The sequence below is a fragment of the Zonotrichia leucophrys genome, chromosome Z (genome assembly GCF_028769735.1).
Source record: "Zonotrichia leucophrys gambelii isolate GWCS_2022_RI chromosome Z, RI_Zleu_2.0, whole genome shotgun sequence".
Classification (NCBI taxonomy): Eukaryota; Metazoa; Chordata; class Aves; order Passeriformes; family Passerellidae; genus Zonotrichia; species Zonotrichia leucophrys.
In genome coordinates, this window is record NC_088200.1 from 29,765,570 (window position 1) to 29,783,940 (window position 18,371).

General features: G+C 36.8%; 1 protein-coding gene across 1 annotated transcript in view; it reads left to right on the forward strand.

The window, feature by feature from the left end:
• GPBP1 (GC-rich promoter binding protein 1) overlaps nucleotides 1-18,371 on the forward strand; it is a 41,551-nt gene that overhangs the window by 9,998 nt on the left and 13,182 nt on the right. The window contains exons 3-5 of the mRNA XM_064736643.1: nucleotides 13,394-13,512; nucleotides 17,430-17,553; nucleotides 18,033-18,256. Of these exons, the coding sequence (XP_064592713.1) occupies nucleotides 13,450-13,512; nucleotides 17,430-17,553; nucleotides 18,033-18,256 (411 nt within the window). The 5' untranslated portion in view covers nucleotides 13,394-13,449. The remainder of the gene's footprint in view (nucleotides 1-13,393; nucleotides 13,513-17,429; nucleotides 17,554-18,032; nucleotides 18,257-18,371) is intronic.

Sequence of the window (18,371 nt, forward strand, 5' to 3'; positions counted from 1 at the left end):
AGGGGAAAGGAGCACCCAGGATTCATAAATGCTTGTGGTTGAAAGGGACAACAGAAGTTGGAGGATCCACAAAAAATCACTGGGTTTTTACATAAATTGCACGCTTGGCATTGAAACGGGTATGTCAGTCCCTGGCCTACTGTATAAGCACGCAGCTTACATGGTAGGGATAGGGTAGAAAGGAAGAGAGAAGGGAAGAGATGAATTAAGGAGAGGGAGAGAGAGAAAAAGGAAGGAAGAGAGAAAAAGAGATCACTGGCCCTGATTCCTACTCTTGGTCTGGCTATGGGATGTCCTGGGATGTGCAGGCAGTGTGGGGTAGCTTTTTGGAGGTAGTTTCCTTGTCCTGAAACGAAGGTTTTCATTTTCTATGAAGATCAGTTATCTTGTATGGTCCATTCTTTGAGGCCTTTCTGGAAATGGCTTGGGGGGTTTTGGGGGATCCCTGATGATCTCATTATCTCCCTGCGGCACTGGGCTTTGGTCAACAGTTCATGCTCGCTTCTGTGCTGTTTCTGTCTTTTGTTTGTTGTGTCTCTGTGGACTAGAATGAGGATGCTTGTCCCAGAAGAGTGCTGTCCTACCCCTGCATGGCCCCTTCTCCAGCCATATCCCATTTTCCACAAACCATTGGTTGGCTCTGCAGTTATCCAGCTATTGGTGTTTGAGATATACACGTTAGCTCCTTATCTTCAGGGATTCTGTAGAGTGTATTTTTTTTTCCTGTTTGTGAACATTTGTGTTTGACAAGAATTCAGGAGTGTTTTACAGCTGTGCCCTTGTAACCTAAACATAATTCATACCTACTGAGACGAGAATGCCAAGCATGCTGGTCCACTTTAATTTCTTCCCTATATTTTTTTTTTCAAGTGCTTATAGTCTGTTAAATGCTTTACAGACAACTATGAAGATAATGTCCTTGCTCTTGAGAGCTTATACTTTAAACCTTGATGTAAACATACCTTTTGTAGAGGGATAACTGTCAGCAGGTTGTGTCTTTTACTGATGTGTTTATTCTGGTAGATTCTTAAAATGGGTACATTTGTACTGGCTAATTCTTCAGAATGGTGCAGGTTGCTCTACTATGTGAAAAAAGTGTTGGTGGAAACTTTTGAGAATAATTATTTGTTTCAGCTTTGCTTTAATCTGCAGCAAGCTGAAACAGAATTACATCAGTAAAATGATAGAGGCAAATTGTGCAGATATTTAGTGTTCTACAAGTTAATGTACTTTGTGCTCCTTTTTTTTTTTATTCTAACGAGGTTAATCTGTTTAACTTGTGTGGCTAGAACTGTTGTAGTGACTGTTCATCAGTAATGCCTGAGGAAGTTGCTTTTATTTCCTTTTTTTAGTAGTAGGAATAAATTCTGTCCTGCAAAGACAACTATTTGCAGACCTTATTATAAACAGATGTGAACAAAACTTTTCACACTTTTTGTTTTGTTTTTTCTTACTCTGTGTTTGAGTAACTGAACGTGATACCTGATGATAATACGCTGTGTGGTGCTGTCAACTCTTCCACAGTCTCCTCCTTTCATGTCTTGGGTAGACACAGTCAGGGAAACAGCTGAAATAAGTTGTTATCTGCTTTATATGCTCAGCATAGGGCAAAATTTCTGCCTTTATTAGCTGCTACTTCTTTCTTGTGACAGTTCCCAAGTGCTGAAGCATTTCTGGTGATTTCCTCCATAAAATATGCTGACTAGTGCTGTGATGTAATTCAACTCACACTTTAGCTTTTGAATTTGAACCTTGTTAAAGGGCAAGAAATGAGCATCTATCAGGCTTTTGCTAAATGGTCAGTACCATTTAGTGGAATCATTACACACCAAATGTTTCTTCTCAAGGAGAAGGAACATGGCTGTAGTGAATTGAAGTTACTCAGTTGAACCTGGCTGTAAATGTGAAGTTATTTCATGTTATGAAATAGCTTGCATTTTTTTTAAAATCTATGTTTCAGTAAAATGCAAAAACAGAAACTTTTTTTTTGTTAAAAAGTCATCATTATGTTATCCAAAGGATTTAGCAGCTTCATCTATATCTAAAACATTTCTTAAAAGATGTTTTGATTGTTGTGACATTTATATTTGATTAGCAGAGGTAATGTTAAAACTGGTTGATTGTGAACCATAACTGTATATAGTAAAGGGGACCGTATGATAAAAAGCAGTGCTCATATTCTAGATCCTTAAGCAAAACACAGTGTGCTTTAGTTGGTTCATTCTCCCATAAGGAATTTAAGCACAAAGTAGAAATGAAGGTGGATTTTTTTTGTTGGGTTTTCTATACTTGTGCTAAGTCTCTGTAAAGGTAAGTATTAAGTCTGTGGTTGTACTAAAGAATGTGTTGGCTTTAATTGGTTAAAAAACTGACATTATATTTTGACTCTGCATACTCCTCATATGTAAGTGTCAGTGCTCAGATCTAGCAGAGCGCCTTGCTCCTTCCTTAGTGTTCTGCAGGAAACCTTAGTTTTTATACTTCTTTTTAAAACGTGAGGCAAGAAGGCAAATTACAAATTGTATGGATATCTTCTTCTGTTCTTCTGTGTTGTCCAGTGGTACAGTATATATGAGGACAGTTCTGTATTGGATGATGGGGATAACAAAAACAAACTAGAGGTTTTGCTTGCTCACCAGTAGCATCATTGAGAAATAAGAGGCTACAGTTGAACTGTTTCAGAGTTTTTTGTTTAATTAGTGGAAGAGACCTTCAAAAATTCAGCTCCCTTTCCTTTCTGTTGAAGGTATCAATCTTAGGCAATAAATTTTAGAAAACCAAAAAACTTGAGGGAATTACCATACCCAAGCCTAATCTTTTTTAAAAATAGTTTTTCATTGAAATGCCACAAGGGGTGGCATGATACTTTTTCCTTCAGAGCGTTAGAAGTTTGACTGTAAAGGTGTAAACTTATTCTGTTGTTATGGCTGTTCATTTACACAGCGAGGAAAGAAAGAAGGAAAGAAAGAATCTTCAGTTGAAGTGTTTGTCATGCTATTGCAGCAATTTGTGATCAGTAGAAATGCTTCCAGTTTCAGAAACTCATAAAGCTTGTGTAAGGGTTTGAATATTATTTTCTGTTTTAGTGACATACAAATTTTGAATAGCAAAATAACTTAAAATTAGCTTATTTTGATTTGTTGGAGCTACATGGATCACAGAATAGTAAGGAAGATATTGAGTAAACTGTGTCTTCAAAAGGAGAATGAAAATTGAGATTTATAGATTTTAAATAAAAGTATTGTTTAGACCTTACATTTAGCAACTTGATTTCAAATTAGTGCTACTCTTAACTAGAGATAGCAGGGAGGGATAACAGAGAAGGATCCGCTATCACTGAAAATTTTTCTTTTGAAAAAAGAAAAAGATGTGTTTTATGGCAGAAGAAAAAACTTTTGGTAGTGTGGGTTATTTTTAAGATCTGCTTAGTATGAAAAATGTCCTGAATGATCCTGTATTTGAAGAAGGAGTGTGTAGGCTGATGGCTGAGTCTTGTGCATGTAGTTTCTTTGCCTAATTCAGACCAATATTGGTAGTTTTCTGTTGAAGTGAAGGAAGACGACCCATCTTTGTTGGTCAGCATCGACTTCGGTTTATTGATCAAATTAGACACCTTTTATAACAGTGCTAATTCACTTCATGCATATTGCAAAATCTGAGCTCCTGATAGGCTGTAGAGAAAACTTCAACTGCTCCTTTTGTTTAGAATACCAAGATTTGTGTTCTCAAAACTTACTTTTACTTTCCCAAAACAGCCAAAGATAGAATAGTTACCTGTTATGAGAAAACTGTCTGAGAACCCTGAGAACCTAGTTGTTTACAGAAACAGGCTGTGAGAATTTGCTCCTCACAGCTGCCTTTTAAGTCATTTCTGAAAAAATCTCCAACAGTTTTCCTTTGGCTAAAGGTGCAGAGTTGAAGCCAAAATTTGAAGCTGGCACATTGTGGGAGGACTGAAGGGCCAGTGTTCTAACTATTTTGTTGGACCCTCTGAAGTTCATACATATGCTCTTTTTTGTCTTCTGATGAAATAAGAATTTGATATGTATGCTGGAGCTCCTTATCAAGGAAACAAAGCAGTAGCAGCAAATTGAGACACTGCATATAATGTTTTCTTTCCATGCTCTTATAACAACATTGTAGTGTTCTTTAATTCTCACAGCTTACAACCTTCTTCTGTCTCATTTATAAATATTATGCTAAAAATTACATTGACAGAGTGAGAGTAGTTTGGCAGATGCGTGTAGTTGAGAAGTGAAGTGAAGGGTCCCCTATGTAATTTGTGGTGTGCTGTACTTACTGTGATAATAATCTATGAGGCATTGGATTAAAGCTCATAGGAATGTGCCGCTTAGATATGCATTCCTACTATTTTTAGATTCCCTTGGAAAATATAAATTTGTATATCATGTCAGTGCTTTTGACATTTATTCTGTTTGAGGTTTTCTCTGTGCAAATCAATTGTCTGAACTTGTAAACTGGTCTTCAGGGAGCATCAAGAAATTTGTATCTCTTTTCTAATTTTTGTGATTCATGGCTTGAACCTTTCCTCCCCTCCCCCTATTGTTGCTAAATTTGAAATTCCATTCACAAGCTTCAAGTATTCCTTGCTGTTTGAGTTTATATTACCTTTTGTTTTAGTGGTCTTTTGACAATTTCTCAAGTTTCTAAGTGTCACAGACACTATTTCCTAAGAAATGATACAGATTACACAGAGAGAAAGCTTCAGTATAGGACCTGAAGATACAGAACTGATTTCCTGTGGTTTTCCTTGTCTTCTGGTGATGTGTTCAGCTGACACGGTTGTTTAGGTTTTTTTTTTCCCGATTTTGGCTTTATTTTAAAATTTGTTTTTCCTACAAAATTCTAGTCAGCTCCATTTAAATAGGGTGTACCTGTAGTATGGTAGGTCCATTCCAAAAGCACATACCTTTTAGTTAAATTTTAAAACTTTTAGTTAAACTTCTAGTTAAATTTAACTTTTAGTTAAAACTTTTAGGTTAAAATTTTAAAATGCAGAAGTTTTGGCTATTTTACTATATATTGGCTAGGTTTTTTTCTTATTATAGTAATGTCACTCTTTTATCTGTTCTTCATGTTAGAACTTTATGAAAAAGCGAAGCTGTCTTTATTTATTCTCACAGTTCAGACAGATAGTGTTACCAAATGTATCTTATGTGTAGTAGTGAAACCTATTTTAAGTGCTGAAGATGAGTTTCTGAGCTAGGGAAATACTTTTTTTGTTCACTGGAAGAGGCTTCTCTGAGGTTGGAGATCTGTTCACTACCTATGGGACTGTCTCTTCCAGCTGAATACTGGTTAGACGAGTTAAGCAACGCCCTTAAAATTGGGTGGAGACTGTCTCTGGTCTCATGTCATCTTCAAGTTCCGCTGTGCCTTTTTCCTCCACCCTCAGTGAAGAAAGAATCAGGTTAGGGAACACTTAAATACTGTTGTAGGCCCATGGGGCTTGACAGGATGGTTGCATGATGGGTGTTCCATTCTCCATGTGTGCTGATGTTATTGCAAAGCCATCTTTGAGAGGTCTAATGGTCATTGGGAGGGGTTCTTGCGTAAGAGAAGAGAGCAAATATTAATTTTGTCATCCGGAAGGATGAGAAGGAGGATCCAGGGAACTACAGGCCAGTCAGCCTCTCTTCAGTCCATGGGAAGGTTGTGCACCAACTGATTCTGGAAACGTGTTTCCAAACATGTAATGGACAGGAAGGTGAGTGAGAGCAGTCAGAAGGGCTTTATGAAGGGGATGTCACACTTCAGCAAGCTAATAAACCTTTACAATGAGGCAGCTAGCTTGGTAGATGAACAAAGAGCAATGGATGGTATTTATCTTGACCTCAGTAAGGCTTTTGACATTGTGTTCTATGGTAAAAGGTGACAAGTATGTGTGGAGAAGTGAGCAGTGAGATGTATCCAGAACTATATGAATGGTCAGGTCTGCAGGGATGCAATCTGTGGCACAAAGGCCATTAAAAAAAAGCTGTTCCAGTGTACCCCAGGGTTCACTGCTGAAGCCCCTGCTATTGAACATCTTCATTGAAGTCCTGGACAGTGGAGTAGAGTTTACCCTCAACAAGTTTGCAGATAATATAAGAAAGGGGAACTGGCTGATACAAGCACTTGATGTTTGGTCTGCTGCATGGAAGAATGTGGGTAGAGGATCCTCATGAAGCAAGGGGAAAGTGTGAATTTTCTAGAACAGCAGCTGCATATGCCAGCTACAGAGAAGGACCTGGGGGTACTGTTGAACAGCAAGCCAGTGTCAAGCCAGCAGTGTGTCCTTGTAAGGAGTAAAGTGAAAATCTCTGTGCAACATTAGGAGGAGTGTTGCGGGTGCGTCAAGGGGCGTTCAGTTTTGTCCTGTATGTAGACTTGGTGAGCCACGTGTGGAGGACTGTGTCACCCTTCCAGGATTTGTAACACTCTTACAGGCTCCCTGAAACAAAAAAATGTGAGGCTTGGCGGAGAGAGTTCAGTAAAGGACCACAAAGATAATAAAGAGACCGCAGTATCTTTCCAATCGGCAGAGACTGATACTTGGTTTGAAGTTCTAGGGAGGTAAAAGTTGGCCATTAGTCTTAGATTGAAGTTTAGGGAAGTACAAGTTGGCCATTAGTCTTTCAGAGTTATCTTTGGATGTTATGTTTTAATTTTTCAAGTCCTTTCCAAATTTAAAATTAGTAAGCCATTAAACTCACTTCTCATGTAGAACTGTGTGAAGATGCAAATGATGAGGGAGACTTGAGGTTTGTTAATACTATTAATGGGACTAGAGACTCTCAGTACAAGAGAACTGAAATCCCAAATGCTTTTATTACATCTGCTTTCTCTGCCCTGCCATCTTGCAGTATTTCAGAAGGTGATTTCTTTTGCCCTGCCATCTATGGGCTCTCGTGTCCGCCTCACAGACAGTGCAGAGATTGCCTCCAGCTCAATTCTCACAACAGTCACTTTTCTGATTCCTGTATTCCAGAGATGCTCTGTGGCGGGTTTCAGTGTTGTGTAAATCTTAAAGGGAGATTAATTTTTTAACGCTGTAAAAGTTTGATTAATACAATTAAATCTAGAAGAAATTCTGGGTAAACAATTGTCTTTAAAAGGGACCACAAGTGATCAGGTGAATTATGTTTTTCTGTAAGTAGCCTTTGTTTTCATTATACATTTAAGGCCAGATTAAATACTTTTGTCAAGGAATTTGCTATTCTACTGTGTCATTAAAAGCAGTGCAGAAGACTTTATATGAGTTTCTACTATGTGATAGTAGTCTGCTTACACTGTAAATTTTCTACAGTATGAGCTGGAGACTTTCTCATTTTGTTTTTTAAAAACTTCATTGCTTTTTATTTAAGATCTTATTTTTACTTTATTTGTAATTTATTTTTTGTTTAGTTTATTTTATTTTTCATTTTATTTATTTTAAAGCTTTGTCTGTGCTAACTGTTTTCAGTGTTTTACAGATGCTTGGCATGGGGGAAAAATAGTCTAGGTCTGTGTTCATGTCTTACCCTTTTTCTTCATAACATTTGGCAGCCCAAGTGCTTCCTGGTGTACTGCAGCATTAGTGAGGTTACCCTGTACTGACTCTGGTATGTCACCGCAGTGTATTCCCATTTTTTTGTGCTGCACAGAGATACAATCTGGAGTAACAGATACCTGCAGGAGTTCTGCACTGTGCATAGCCTGTGGTGCTCTTGGGCTTCACTAGGGGTTGGAAAGTAGTGCCATGTACTCCAGTCCGCCTGCTTGGTGGAATTGCCTCGGAGTGAACAGCATGAAATCCATGACTAGCATGGCTGTGGTGGCAGCCGTCCCAAATTTAGCACAAATGGTGTGAGAATGAGCAAGCATTTTGTTCTGCCTGTGTCCTCCACCCCCTCCCCCCGGTAAATAAATAGAGAAAGAAACCCCAACTGTTAAAATAAATTAATCTTTACTGCAAGAAGTTACAGAACTTTATTAAAATGCGACAAATTGTGTTTGTTAGAGCCAAGATGTACTTCATAACACTATTTCAGCTAGTTTGTTTATCTGCATCTCCTTGATCTGTGTGTTATAAACAAGTTTTGCAAATGAAACTTAAATGCTAGTAAGTTTGCTTGTACCAGTAATAGTGAATAATTGCAGATAAGGAGAAAATTTTAGTATTAAGATGAAGTTTGAGGAACCACTTTGCTAAAGTAATCGGAAACCAGGCTAATATAAAAATTCATGAATAGAAGGGTATTCTCTGTTTTTGTATTGTGTTGAATTCTATTTAAGTTATTGCAGGAAAAACCAGAATTTTACTTACATTTTAGTTGTAATGGGTGTTCTTTGTGCTTAAAAAATTCATTTTTTAAACTGTATATTTATTTCAAATAGCTGAGGAGAGAGAAAAAAGTTGCTGGAGAGACATCACTCTTGCGTGGTTAGCACTGAAAATAGGGAAAAAAGTGGATTAGCTCTTACAGTGTTACTTTTGTGTAATGCACCATCCTGCATGCTAAACTCTTTAGTTACAATTATTGGGGTCTGATTTAGAAGTATAATAGAAATCGACAGGTTCAAATATTTGTCTGAGTCTTAAAGCTATTTCAGAATATTGTTCTTATGATTTTCAGGACCATGTGTCTGTCCACCTTCAATCTACTGGGATTGATACCCTGTGATTCTGGTGGTGTATTGGATTAACACATCTCCTTTCTTGCTGAAATTTTCTCCTTTAGATGTTCATAACCACTTTTTAAATAAGTCTTATGTCTTCATTTTGTGAGGCAAAGTAAGCCAGATTCCTTAGACATTTCATGTCCCTGATCCCTGGAATAGTTTGTTATTGCATCAACTAAAGTGTTGAATCCCTCTATTGTTGTTCTTAAGTGTGATTTCACTTGTTGTGTGTGAATTTAAAAAGAAAAATGTAGTAGTGTGAGGAAAATTGACTATAGTCTTTACTGTTTGATTTCTTCATTAAATTTGGTAAGTACAAGATAAACTAGTGGTACTTGTTTTGACTTAATTTTTGTTGTTTTTGCAGGTTTGGGTGTTGACCCTAAGAGTTGTTTCTTAGCCTTTTCCCGGAAGTCTTGACTTTGATTCATGCAGTAGGTTTCTGACTCCCTTTTTGTAGCATGTTACTTATTTTTGTAAGACAGAGACTATACATCAACTTTCCCCAGATACTATGCAGATAACACAAATTCGTTTAGAATATAGGGTTTCTTACTGGTTTACAACAGGTAAGAAATAGTTTCTGTTACAAAAGGACCTTGTTGACTCAATCATAAAAAAAGCCCAGCCCAACCTTTTCTGTGCGTTGGTTGGGTGTATTTTGTGGAGTCTTATTTCAGCTGCAAATGTGGCTCAAAGCAGATGACTGAGTAATATTTATGATAAATCTCTTCACTGTATATCATCTGGAATCAGCTGTTCATTATTCCTTCGCAGTCAGTACCTTATTATTGAAGATCATACTTCATAAAACTTCAGAATTAATTTTTATTTAATTGAATATTGGATTAATTACTGCATGTTACTTAAAGCAAAATTCTTTACAGACTTCTTTCAGATCCTCCCTCAAGATGTAAAACTTAAGAACAGGATTTCTTTCTTCACACTAAACTATTCTATTATTCACAACACAGCAACACATCACTTTTATCTAAATTTATGGGCTATGGAACACTTTTGTTGTTGAGGTCACTAAGGTCACTACACTTTACTTGAATTGGTCACAAGAGGCTGTTGCTGAGATGAGACAATAGTTTGACCAGTCAGACTAAAGACTTTTAAATGTATTTGAGTGTTAATAGTATGAGGATAGCCATATTTCAGTATCTTTTTCTTTCTAGAGTTGTGCAGCTCTGCTTCAGTAGCTGAGAGTCTGAGCCAAGTTAGCTTTTACCACAGTTCAGTTAGAGAATGGCAGTTCAGATAGGGAATGGTGACTTAAACATTCATTATGAATTTTGGGCCTGCTCTTTTGTTACCAGGAGAGTTTCTGAAAGCCCTGGAATTGTGTTTGACTCTGTGGTGTTTACCTCACTAGGTTTACTTCTGTTAATGCTGGGAGTGCATCAGCTGCTTTATTAGTTACTGAACGGTGTTTGTGTTGTGTGTATGCAAGAGAAAACTTCCTGGTAGATGTATAGTTTCATGTCAGTAATAAAAGCAATTTTATGCTACTGACATTTGTTCTATTAAAATACTTTAAATGTTGTTTTTGTTTAATTTAAAAGTAGTAGATGGTATGTAGGCAACCTGAAGAAAGGTTGCAAATGCTTTTGTGGACACAGAATGTAGATGCATCTTTGACTCTTTGGCATAGCTTAGGTACGGACCTGAATAGCCGGGAAAGAAGGTAGAAAGAACCTTTATAACGTTAGAATGTGTTGCAGTATAATTTGATAGTTGTTGGTCCAACTGAAGTTGGAAAACAAGCAAGAAATGCATTAGTGTTGGCAGCCAAGCTGATCACAAAGGGTTTAAGCTTAGTAAATCCTGCCTGTGGCAGTGGGGGTGCCTTGCTGACATCCCATTCTTATGTTTTGTGATCTGTTTTCAGATTTCACATTTTCACCTTTCAAAAATACCTTCCTGAGAATGAAGAGTACCCTAGAGCTATCAAATATGTGTCAGATCATTTGAACAGAGATCATACTTATAATATTATTTCTTATATATAGGTCAAACTTGTTGGCAACATCAGAAAGCTGGCAGCTGTAAGAATGTTTATGAAACCTGGTAAAATATGGAACCAGTAACTTTAAGCTGGGTAGACTATGTCCTCTAATACAGTTTTAAAATATCTTTTCCTGACCTGCCCTTTGTTTCCCAGTTTAATTATGTCTGGGATGTTTGTGCCTATTCAAAGTTAGAAAGGTTTAATAATGAAAGAACTCTCTGTTCCCATGTCTAATTGCTGGACCAGGCATATGTACAATTAGGTGAAAGAAAATGTTTTCTTGACTTAGGCGTGGAGTATCACAGGAGTTGTTTTTCATGTTAATGCCTAACTGCAAACCTCTGAGTTTGGTCAGATAGTTTCCAGAAATTGGTCTGTGCTTTTTTTCTTGCTGGTTTTTTTTTTTTTGTTAAAACTATTTGGAAGAATTAGCCCTAAAAGTTTGTCTTTTATGGGTTTATTGAAACTTACATATATATTCTGTTGCTGACTTGGCTCTGAGTATTATGTACTTTTGGTGCAGGTCTCTGACTTAATCACATAAGTTTATTTCTTTCTAAGAAAAGGGCTGACTCACACGACAGAGCACAATATCAGTTTTTTTTCAGAACTTTTTTAGCTGAGAACATGAGGAAGACTTGAATCTGCTTCTAGAAAAATTTTTGCATGAAGAAATAGGTAGCCAGTGTCGGTAAGCTGTGGGAAAAGGTCTTTTTGCAAAATACCTTTTCCAGTCCTTGGTTACTTGGTGATCACGCAGTCTTTTGTGCAAAGGATAAAAGGTAAGTATGATAGTGAGTTAATAACAAACTCTTCTTGTGGCAGTTGCATAAATAATGTTAGGAAGCTTGACTAGTTTTCTAAAAACGTTAATATAAATCTATGAAGTCACATTGTTAATGGATTTTCTGTGCTGTAATTAATAGCTGATGCACAAATAACTTGGTGGTACTTTGTGGAATCTTTAAGTTCTCACTTAGTATAAACCTAATCTTACTTACTGCTTTTCAGACTGTAAGTGCCTCAGTCTGAAGACTTTGTTGTTGTTGTGTCAATCTTTCAGTACTGAAAATCTGTGTTGATAATTTCTGAAGATATCATGATTCTTCTGCTTGAAGAGAACTGTGTCCAAGTGAAGGAGAATAAACTTTTTTCTTGCTGGAATCTGCTCATATTTGTTGTTTCTTAATTTAACATCTTTTGGTTCATTTTTAAACATATGCCCTTTCATATACTGTTGCTGCATGGGATACATCAGTAAAAGTGAACGTGTTTCCTTTTAGGAAGAGAAGCCATTTCTATGATGGTTCATTGACTCCAGAATTTTGTTCATTTATATTTTACTAGTTTGATATAACTGGAAATACTTAGAAATTTTCTCTGGATTTTTTGCTGAAGTTGGTGTAGGAGTGAGTTGAATGACTTCAGCAGAGTAATTTTAAGTTAGTTATTTGGGTGAGACATATCTTTAACCTTGTCCCTGTTTAACTGTACTAATTGTACGTCCTACCCTACAGTTTATCCATGGTATTGGATGTTCCGAAAAACTTACATATGAGCTCACGTCATTAAAAACAAACAGCAGCTCAACTAAGTACAGTCTTACACTAAGTCAAATCTAACAAATCTATTAGACTTCCTTTTAGAAGCTGAAACAGTCTTGTCTGTCGATGGAAATGTGCAGTAGCCTGCAATATTCAGGTTCAGGCTGGAGAACAACCATAATTATGAGTTACCAAGTTCAGATTCCACATCTCTTACCAATACATTACAGCAGCCACAGATTAAAGTTAGTTATATCTGTGCTCAGTAACAGATTTGCACTCTGCTGTGCAGAGATGTGGAATTCACGTTTATTTGGGCCTCCCTATAGAATGTCTGTGGATGTTTATTATGTTTTCACGAGCTGGATTTCTAATAGCATGTATATCATACTTAGAAATTTTTTGAGTCATTGACCATTTTGCTGTGACTAGCTGCAGAGCATGGTTTCATTGCCCTAGTATAATTCAGGAAGTGTTTAATCCGTTTCTTTCCTGTCTCTGCTGCAGTTCAGCTTCAGGTAATATAGTTCACATTACCTTGTATTCTCTTGCCTATTGAGAAATATTTTCTTACCTGTAAAAAGAGTGTAGGGTAGAAAAAGTATTTGTGGGTTTTAAAGTATTATGTTGTTTGGCCCATTTTCAAGCTAGAGAATTTTACTGGATTTTGCTACTCTGGACATATAGACTCTGTTTCCATTGAAGACAGGAGACATAGAGTCATTGTGAGGTTTGTAATGAGCCCAAGTATGTAGGTTTTTCATAAGGAATTTTCATATGGCCGCTGAGACTTACTATTAGGGATTAATTAAAAATATCAGCTTCTAGGAAGCTAATAAAATAGCTTGCCAAGTCCCTTCTAAATAGTACCAGAATGTATTTCAGCAAGCTAGTTTTGCCATAGTGTTCTTGATCAGACCTTACACAAGATGCTTCATCCCATTCATAGGAGGAAATAAAGAAAGAAGTGTTACATTTATATTTTCATAATTCCTGTGATATATTTGATTTATGTGACATTTTAGTAATAAAAACACAGATTTGGTGCTGTAAATGATATGATGATAGATTCTAAATCAGATCTATGAGGAAAACAATACAGGAAAACAGAAGTGAAATACTGAGCAAAAGACAAGAAGTGTAATCCCCTTGTATTTTCTTCTGATTACAGGGACTTGCCATGAAGTGCTAAGCCTTTTTTCATTGATTCGGAGAGACTGGACCTAAATGGCGCAGCATGACTTTGCTCCAGCCTGGCTTAATTTTCCTACTCCACCATCATCAACAAAGGTGTGTTTTGTATTGTTGTTTTGAAAAGGCACTCTCATTATTAGGGAAATCTAAATGTCATAACCTCAATCACAGTAAAAATGCCAATCTCTTCATGAATACTGTGATGACAGATGACTGCAGTAGAGTTTTTTGCTTCAGCAGCTTAGTTCATGGAGAGAAGTGCATATCTGGCCTTGGCTGTGGTTGGTTTAAGACTGCCTTCTTCAGGTGTTTAAACTTAAATACTTTGTGTTCCGTGCTAGAAGTACCAAGACAAAGCATGTTCTTGATGTTCTTGTTTCTGATTTTTAATTGTGTCCTTTAAATTTTAAGGGAGTATTATTCTGTCATCCAAGTGATTAAAACTATGCTTTTTTGGAGTTTCTGAAGTGGCTCTGCAGTTGATGGTGAAATGCTTGTTGCTGCTGGTGTAGTGTGGTACTTTCATACTGTTAGGCATCTCCACGCTGTTTAGACTACTATTCCTTTATGTAATGGTACAGCTTGGAAATGGGAAATAACAATCTCTTAATTGTTAGAATTAGTAAATATTCCTGGAAGTCTATCTCAGAAGTGTTTTTTCTACTATTTCTTAATTTGTGCAAATGCAGAAGCAGAGTCAGCTGTGGAGATTAAAACTCCTGTTATCTGTTTCCCTATTTGTAGACCTATCTTCATTATAATAGTTTGAATTCAATATTTATAACTGCTGCTATGAGAATTGCTTTGTTTTTTTTTAATATAGAAACTTTGTGCAGTCTGTCACCTCCATGAAAAATGCTTGGCCTTGAGAAACTTAGGGCAATAGGCTTTATGGTATTGTTAAATGCGTGGGGAGATGGCAGTGTTAATTGTGTTCCTAATGCTTTGATTCTCTATGTCTACACATACATAAACACATTTTTTTTAGTCAGATCATTGAATGTCCTCATTTATATCACTTTGTTTAAGTCTCTTTTACCCTGACCAAGCTAGATTCTTTGTTTAGTATAGTCTGTTTCTGGGAACATAAAGCCTATCTGTTCCAGGATACATAGTGTCTGAAAATCCAAATTAAGAAGCAGTCTCTTTGTTTTAATTCTCTATGATTTCTGATTCATTCAACTCTTTTGATCTGATTTTTTCAATGTAATATGTTTTAAATTGGAAAAGTATCTGGAGCTTAATTGATGTGATGTCACAATTGCAAAACAATCTTCACTACGTATTTAGAGAGTCTGCTGAAGAGCTTTACCTGCATGCTTTATGTGCCAATATAGCAGGATAAAACAAAGTTTCAGAAGTACTCTAGCACCACTAGAATATATCTGAAGTATGCGTTATATTTGTCACCTCATTTCTGAATTGCGTGAAATCTTTTTGCAGGTGCATTTTTCCTTTCCTCTTCAATGATTATTTGCCTCATGGAGTTTAGTTAGATTTTCTCCTCTTTCAGAAACTCCATGTTGTATGTATTACTCTGTTGTAATATTTGTTGGAATGCACCTTATTTCCCTGTATTACCTGCTCCCTCAATGATGAGCGTTCTGTGATACACAGCCCATTTAGATTTTAAGTGCTTGAAAAGTCTGTTTGTAGTTCTTAGTTTGCAGAATAAGACTTGTGATTCCTCCACAAGGCAGGTCACAAGTGTTGTGGCTCCCTGTCCCTTCTATTTCCTAAAATAGACTTATTTTCTGCTGTGTATCAAAAAAAGCAGAAAAGAAAAGCAGGAGATGAAGAGGAAGGGGTGAGGAAGGCAAGGTATCTCATGTTTCATGCAGAATGGAGCTGGGGTGAGGCTATGGTATCAGCAGCATTTTAACATTTTAAACATTTGAGAAGTAGAATCTGAGCTCTGCTTAGTCAATTTTTATATACCTGAGATGTGATCACTTTCAGAGATTACACCTATAGGACCCTGGGTAGCTGAGATGTTTTTCCTTACATAGGTCAAGGCTGACATTACAGAAACCCGCTACCAGGAAACTGTGATTGTGAATGAGCTTTTTAATGTGATATACAGATTGTAGCTTGATTGAAATCTATCTCATCTATTGCTTCTGATTTCCATTTAACAGCAAGCTTTTCTCGTCTCTCTGTCAACTACACAGCAAAATCCACCTAAATAGAGGTGTATCTGTCACTCAGTGGGTTTTGTCCAGGTCTGGAGCTAATGTGTTGTGTTGGTGCAGTATTACAGATGGGCAGTTGGAATGGGAAGGTGTTGTGAATACTGAAACCATTTTGGGACATGGACAGAACTTTTAAGAAAATATTGCTGTGAAAAGGGTATGGGAACATTGCAGATAGATAAAGGCAGTTTTACAGTTCTCTTTTACTTCTTGATAAGCAGTTAGACTTCCTGTATTTCTTAAAATCTATGTTGTTTCTATCCCTTTTTCTTGATTGGCTGAACTGAGTCAGATAGTTTCTCAACTTACAGAAGTAATCAATACATTTCCTTTTGATTACGAAACTTACTGTCATCTCTGCCTCGAGAGGCTTCATAGGCAGGTATCTCCATCATGTGGGGAAAATGCAAACTGCGTGATCTTTGCACACGGTTCAGGAGCGTCGGATTCCTGATAGCATGTACGACGCAAACACATCATATAAAATGCTGTCAGTTATACTTTGTAAAAACGTTGATTGTTTTGAAGGTCATACAAAAAAAGAAAGTTGAATTCCAAAAACAATCTTTAGAAGTTGTTGTATGTAAATGAACACATGAAGTATCTTCTAAAATTTCGCCTAAGATTGGCAGATCTAGTGCTTTCTCTAATTTTTGACAGCTCAGTCAAAATCTGTTTAAGGATTTTCTTTCACGTAAATATTTAGATTAATTTGGTAATTTTTGAAGTACTTTTATTTTAGCAATCTTTTGCAGTCTTCTGGTCTTGCTGTCTCCAAGGAGAGTTTGTCAAGTAATTCATGTCCCATGTCTCAGATTGAGAGGGTAGTCCCTGTACATTTGACTTCTAAAAATTAACAGTCTGAAAATACCTGCTTTGATTTTTGTCGATATGCTTATTTGAGTTTAAATTTTAAGCAATGAATATTGAACAGCACCTTGAGCTCTACAGGGGCGTTTTCCATAGAGCTTTGGGGATCTTTTTTTGTCTGTGATTTCCTGTGTCGGTTAGGTGGGAAGAAGGAAGTAAGTTTAGGTACACTCAGAGAGAAGTTATAAGGAAGATATGGGTTGTGTAAGGAAAAATGTTTTTTGGTTTAATCCCTTTAGGTATGAATTCTAGTCAGGATGTAGTTTGATTGCTTGGTGCTGTTTTCAAGATAAGATTTTAGTTTACTACTTCCTACTGATATATTAAAGATTTATTTCTTTAAAATTTTTTTTAATGTGTGCTGATAAGCTGAAAATTTGAAGTATCTTTGTGAATCTGGGCACTTCTGATTCTAGATTTTATTAGTATTTCATAACTATTTGTATTTGCCTTTTTAAATTGTAATAATGACAAGATTAAAGAATTAAGTTTTGTTTGAGTATAGCTGCCTGGGGTGGAAGGGATTCCTTGCTTTCTATGGAATGCCTGTATGTAGTCTCTGAAAATGCAGATTAAGATCCCAGACTTCTTCTCAGCCTTCCAAGTTGTGATCTTCTGTCCTTTCTTATATTTAAAAAAAAAATTCTTCTGCTGCAACACATGGCACTTTTGCTCTGTTTTGCTGCCAAAACAAAGTAGACACTTCCTACCTTGTGTCACAGGCATGTGACTTAAGGGCTGTTTCAGTGTCCTGGGTCAGAAGATGCAGCTTCCACTTTGTTAGCCTGAGAGATGGTGACACAGCTCTGCGTGAGAGGACTGCTGCATTGTTTGTCGTTCGAAGTTCTTGTAAGAATGAATTATATACTGTCAACAATGTGCATGTTACAGTTCTGATGATTAAGTTGTTAGCAATCAGATCTCAGGTCTACCATTTATGCTCCTTTGCAGTCATCACTGAATTTTGAGAAACATTCTGAAAATTTTTCATGGGCAGAGAATCGTTATGAAGCAAATCGCAGAAGACACAATTCTTTGGAAGGGTTTGATCCTAACACTGGAAGGACAAATGGAGGTATAATTTATGGAACACTGTGAATATGTTTGTGTCATTTCTTTGTAGCACTAGCTAGAAAGGAAGTCTGATGAAGACAACTCATGTGTGCTAAATGCTTTTTCTCCAGTGAAAGAGAGGTAATGGAAAGACTAATCTGGGAGAGGATGTGAGCATAAGGGTTGGCTAAAGTGATGCGATTCCAGGTGTATTTCTCTCTTGGGTAGAATACGAGTGTTGAGTTAATACTCTAGCCAACAACATATAAAATGAGTAGCCAGAAAGAGAGGTTGACTTGTTGAAGCATTGGCTGGCTATTTTCTCTCTGCCACTGTTTTGTGAGATCCTTCCCTGCTGCTTATGTGAATGAAAACTTGTTTCCTATGCTATTGTATCCCAGTGTATAGAGCTTGTGATTCAACTTTTTTAACAATTCTGCAGAGTAAAATACTATTTTAAATGGTTTGTAATTACATTTATTTAAAATTTTAAAATCCAAGGGCATTTTGGGCGAAAAGAGAGGAATGGCTGGCGTTCACAAGGCAGAAATGCTCCAGAAAATATAAACCAACGTGGAGGTTACCATGGTGGAGGTTCCCGTACTCGTAGCAGCACCTTCCATTGTGGAAAAGGCCAGGGACTGTGTGAAAAGAGTGTATTTGGTAATGAAACCCGGAAAAAGGAAGAAAAAGAAGTACCCAACCAGTTTGAGGCTGAGGACTTCGTAAGTAAATTGTAATTACAATTAAAAAGGTTTCATTTGTCTGCAAATACCATTTTGTCCATTACAAGTCGCTTCATGAGATTTCACCAGTTTCAGATCATCATGTAAGGAATTT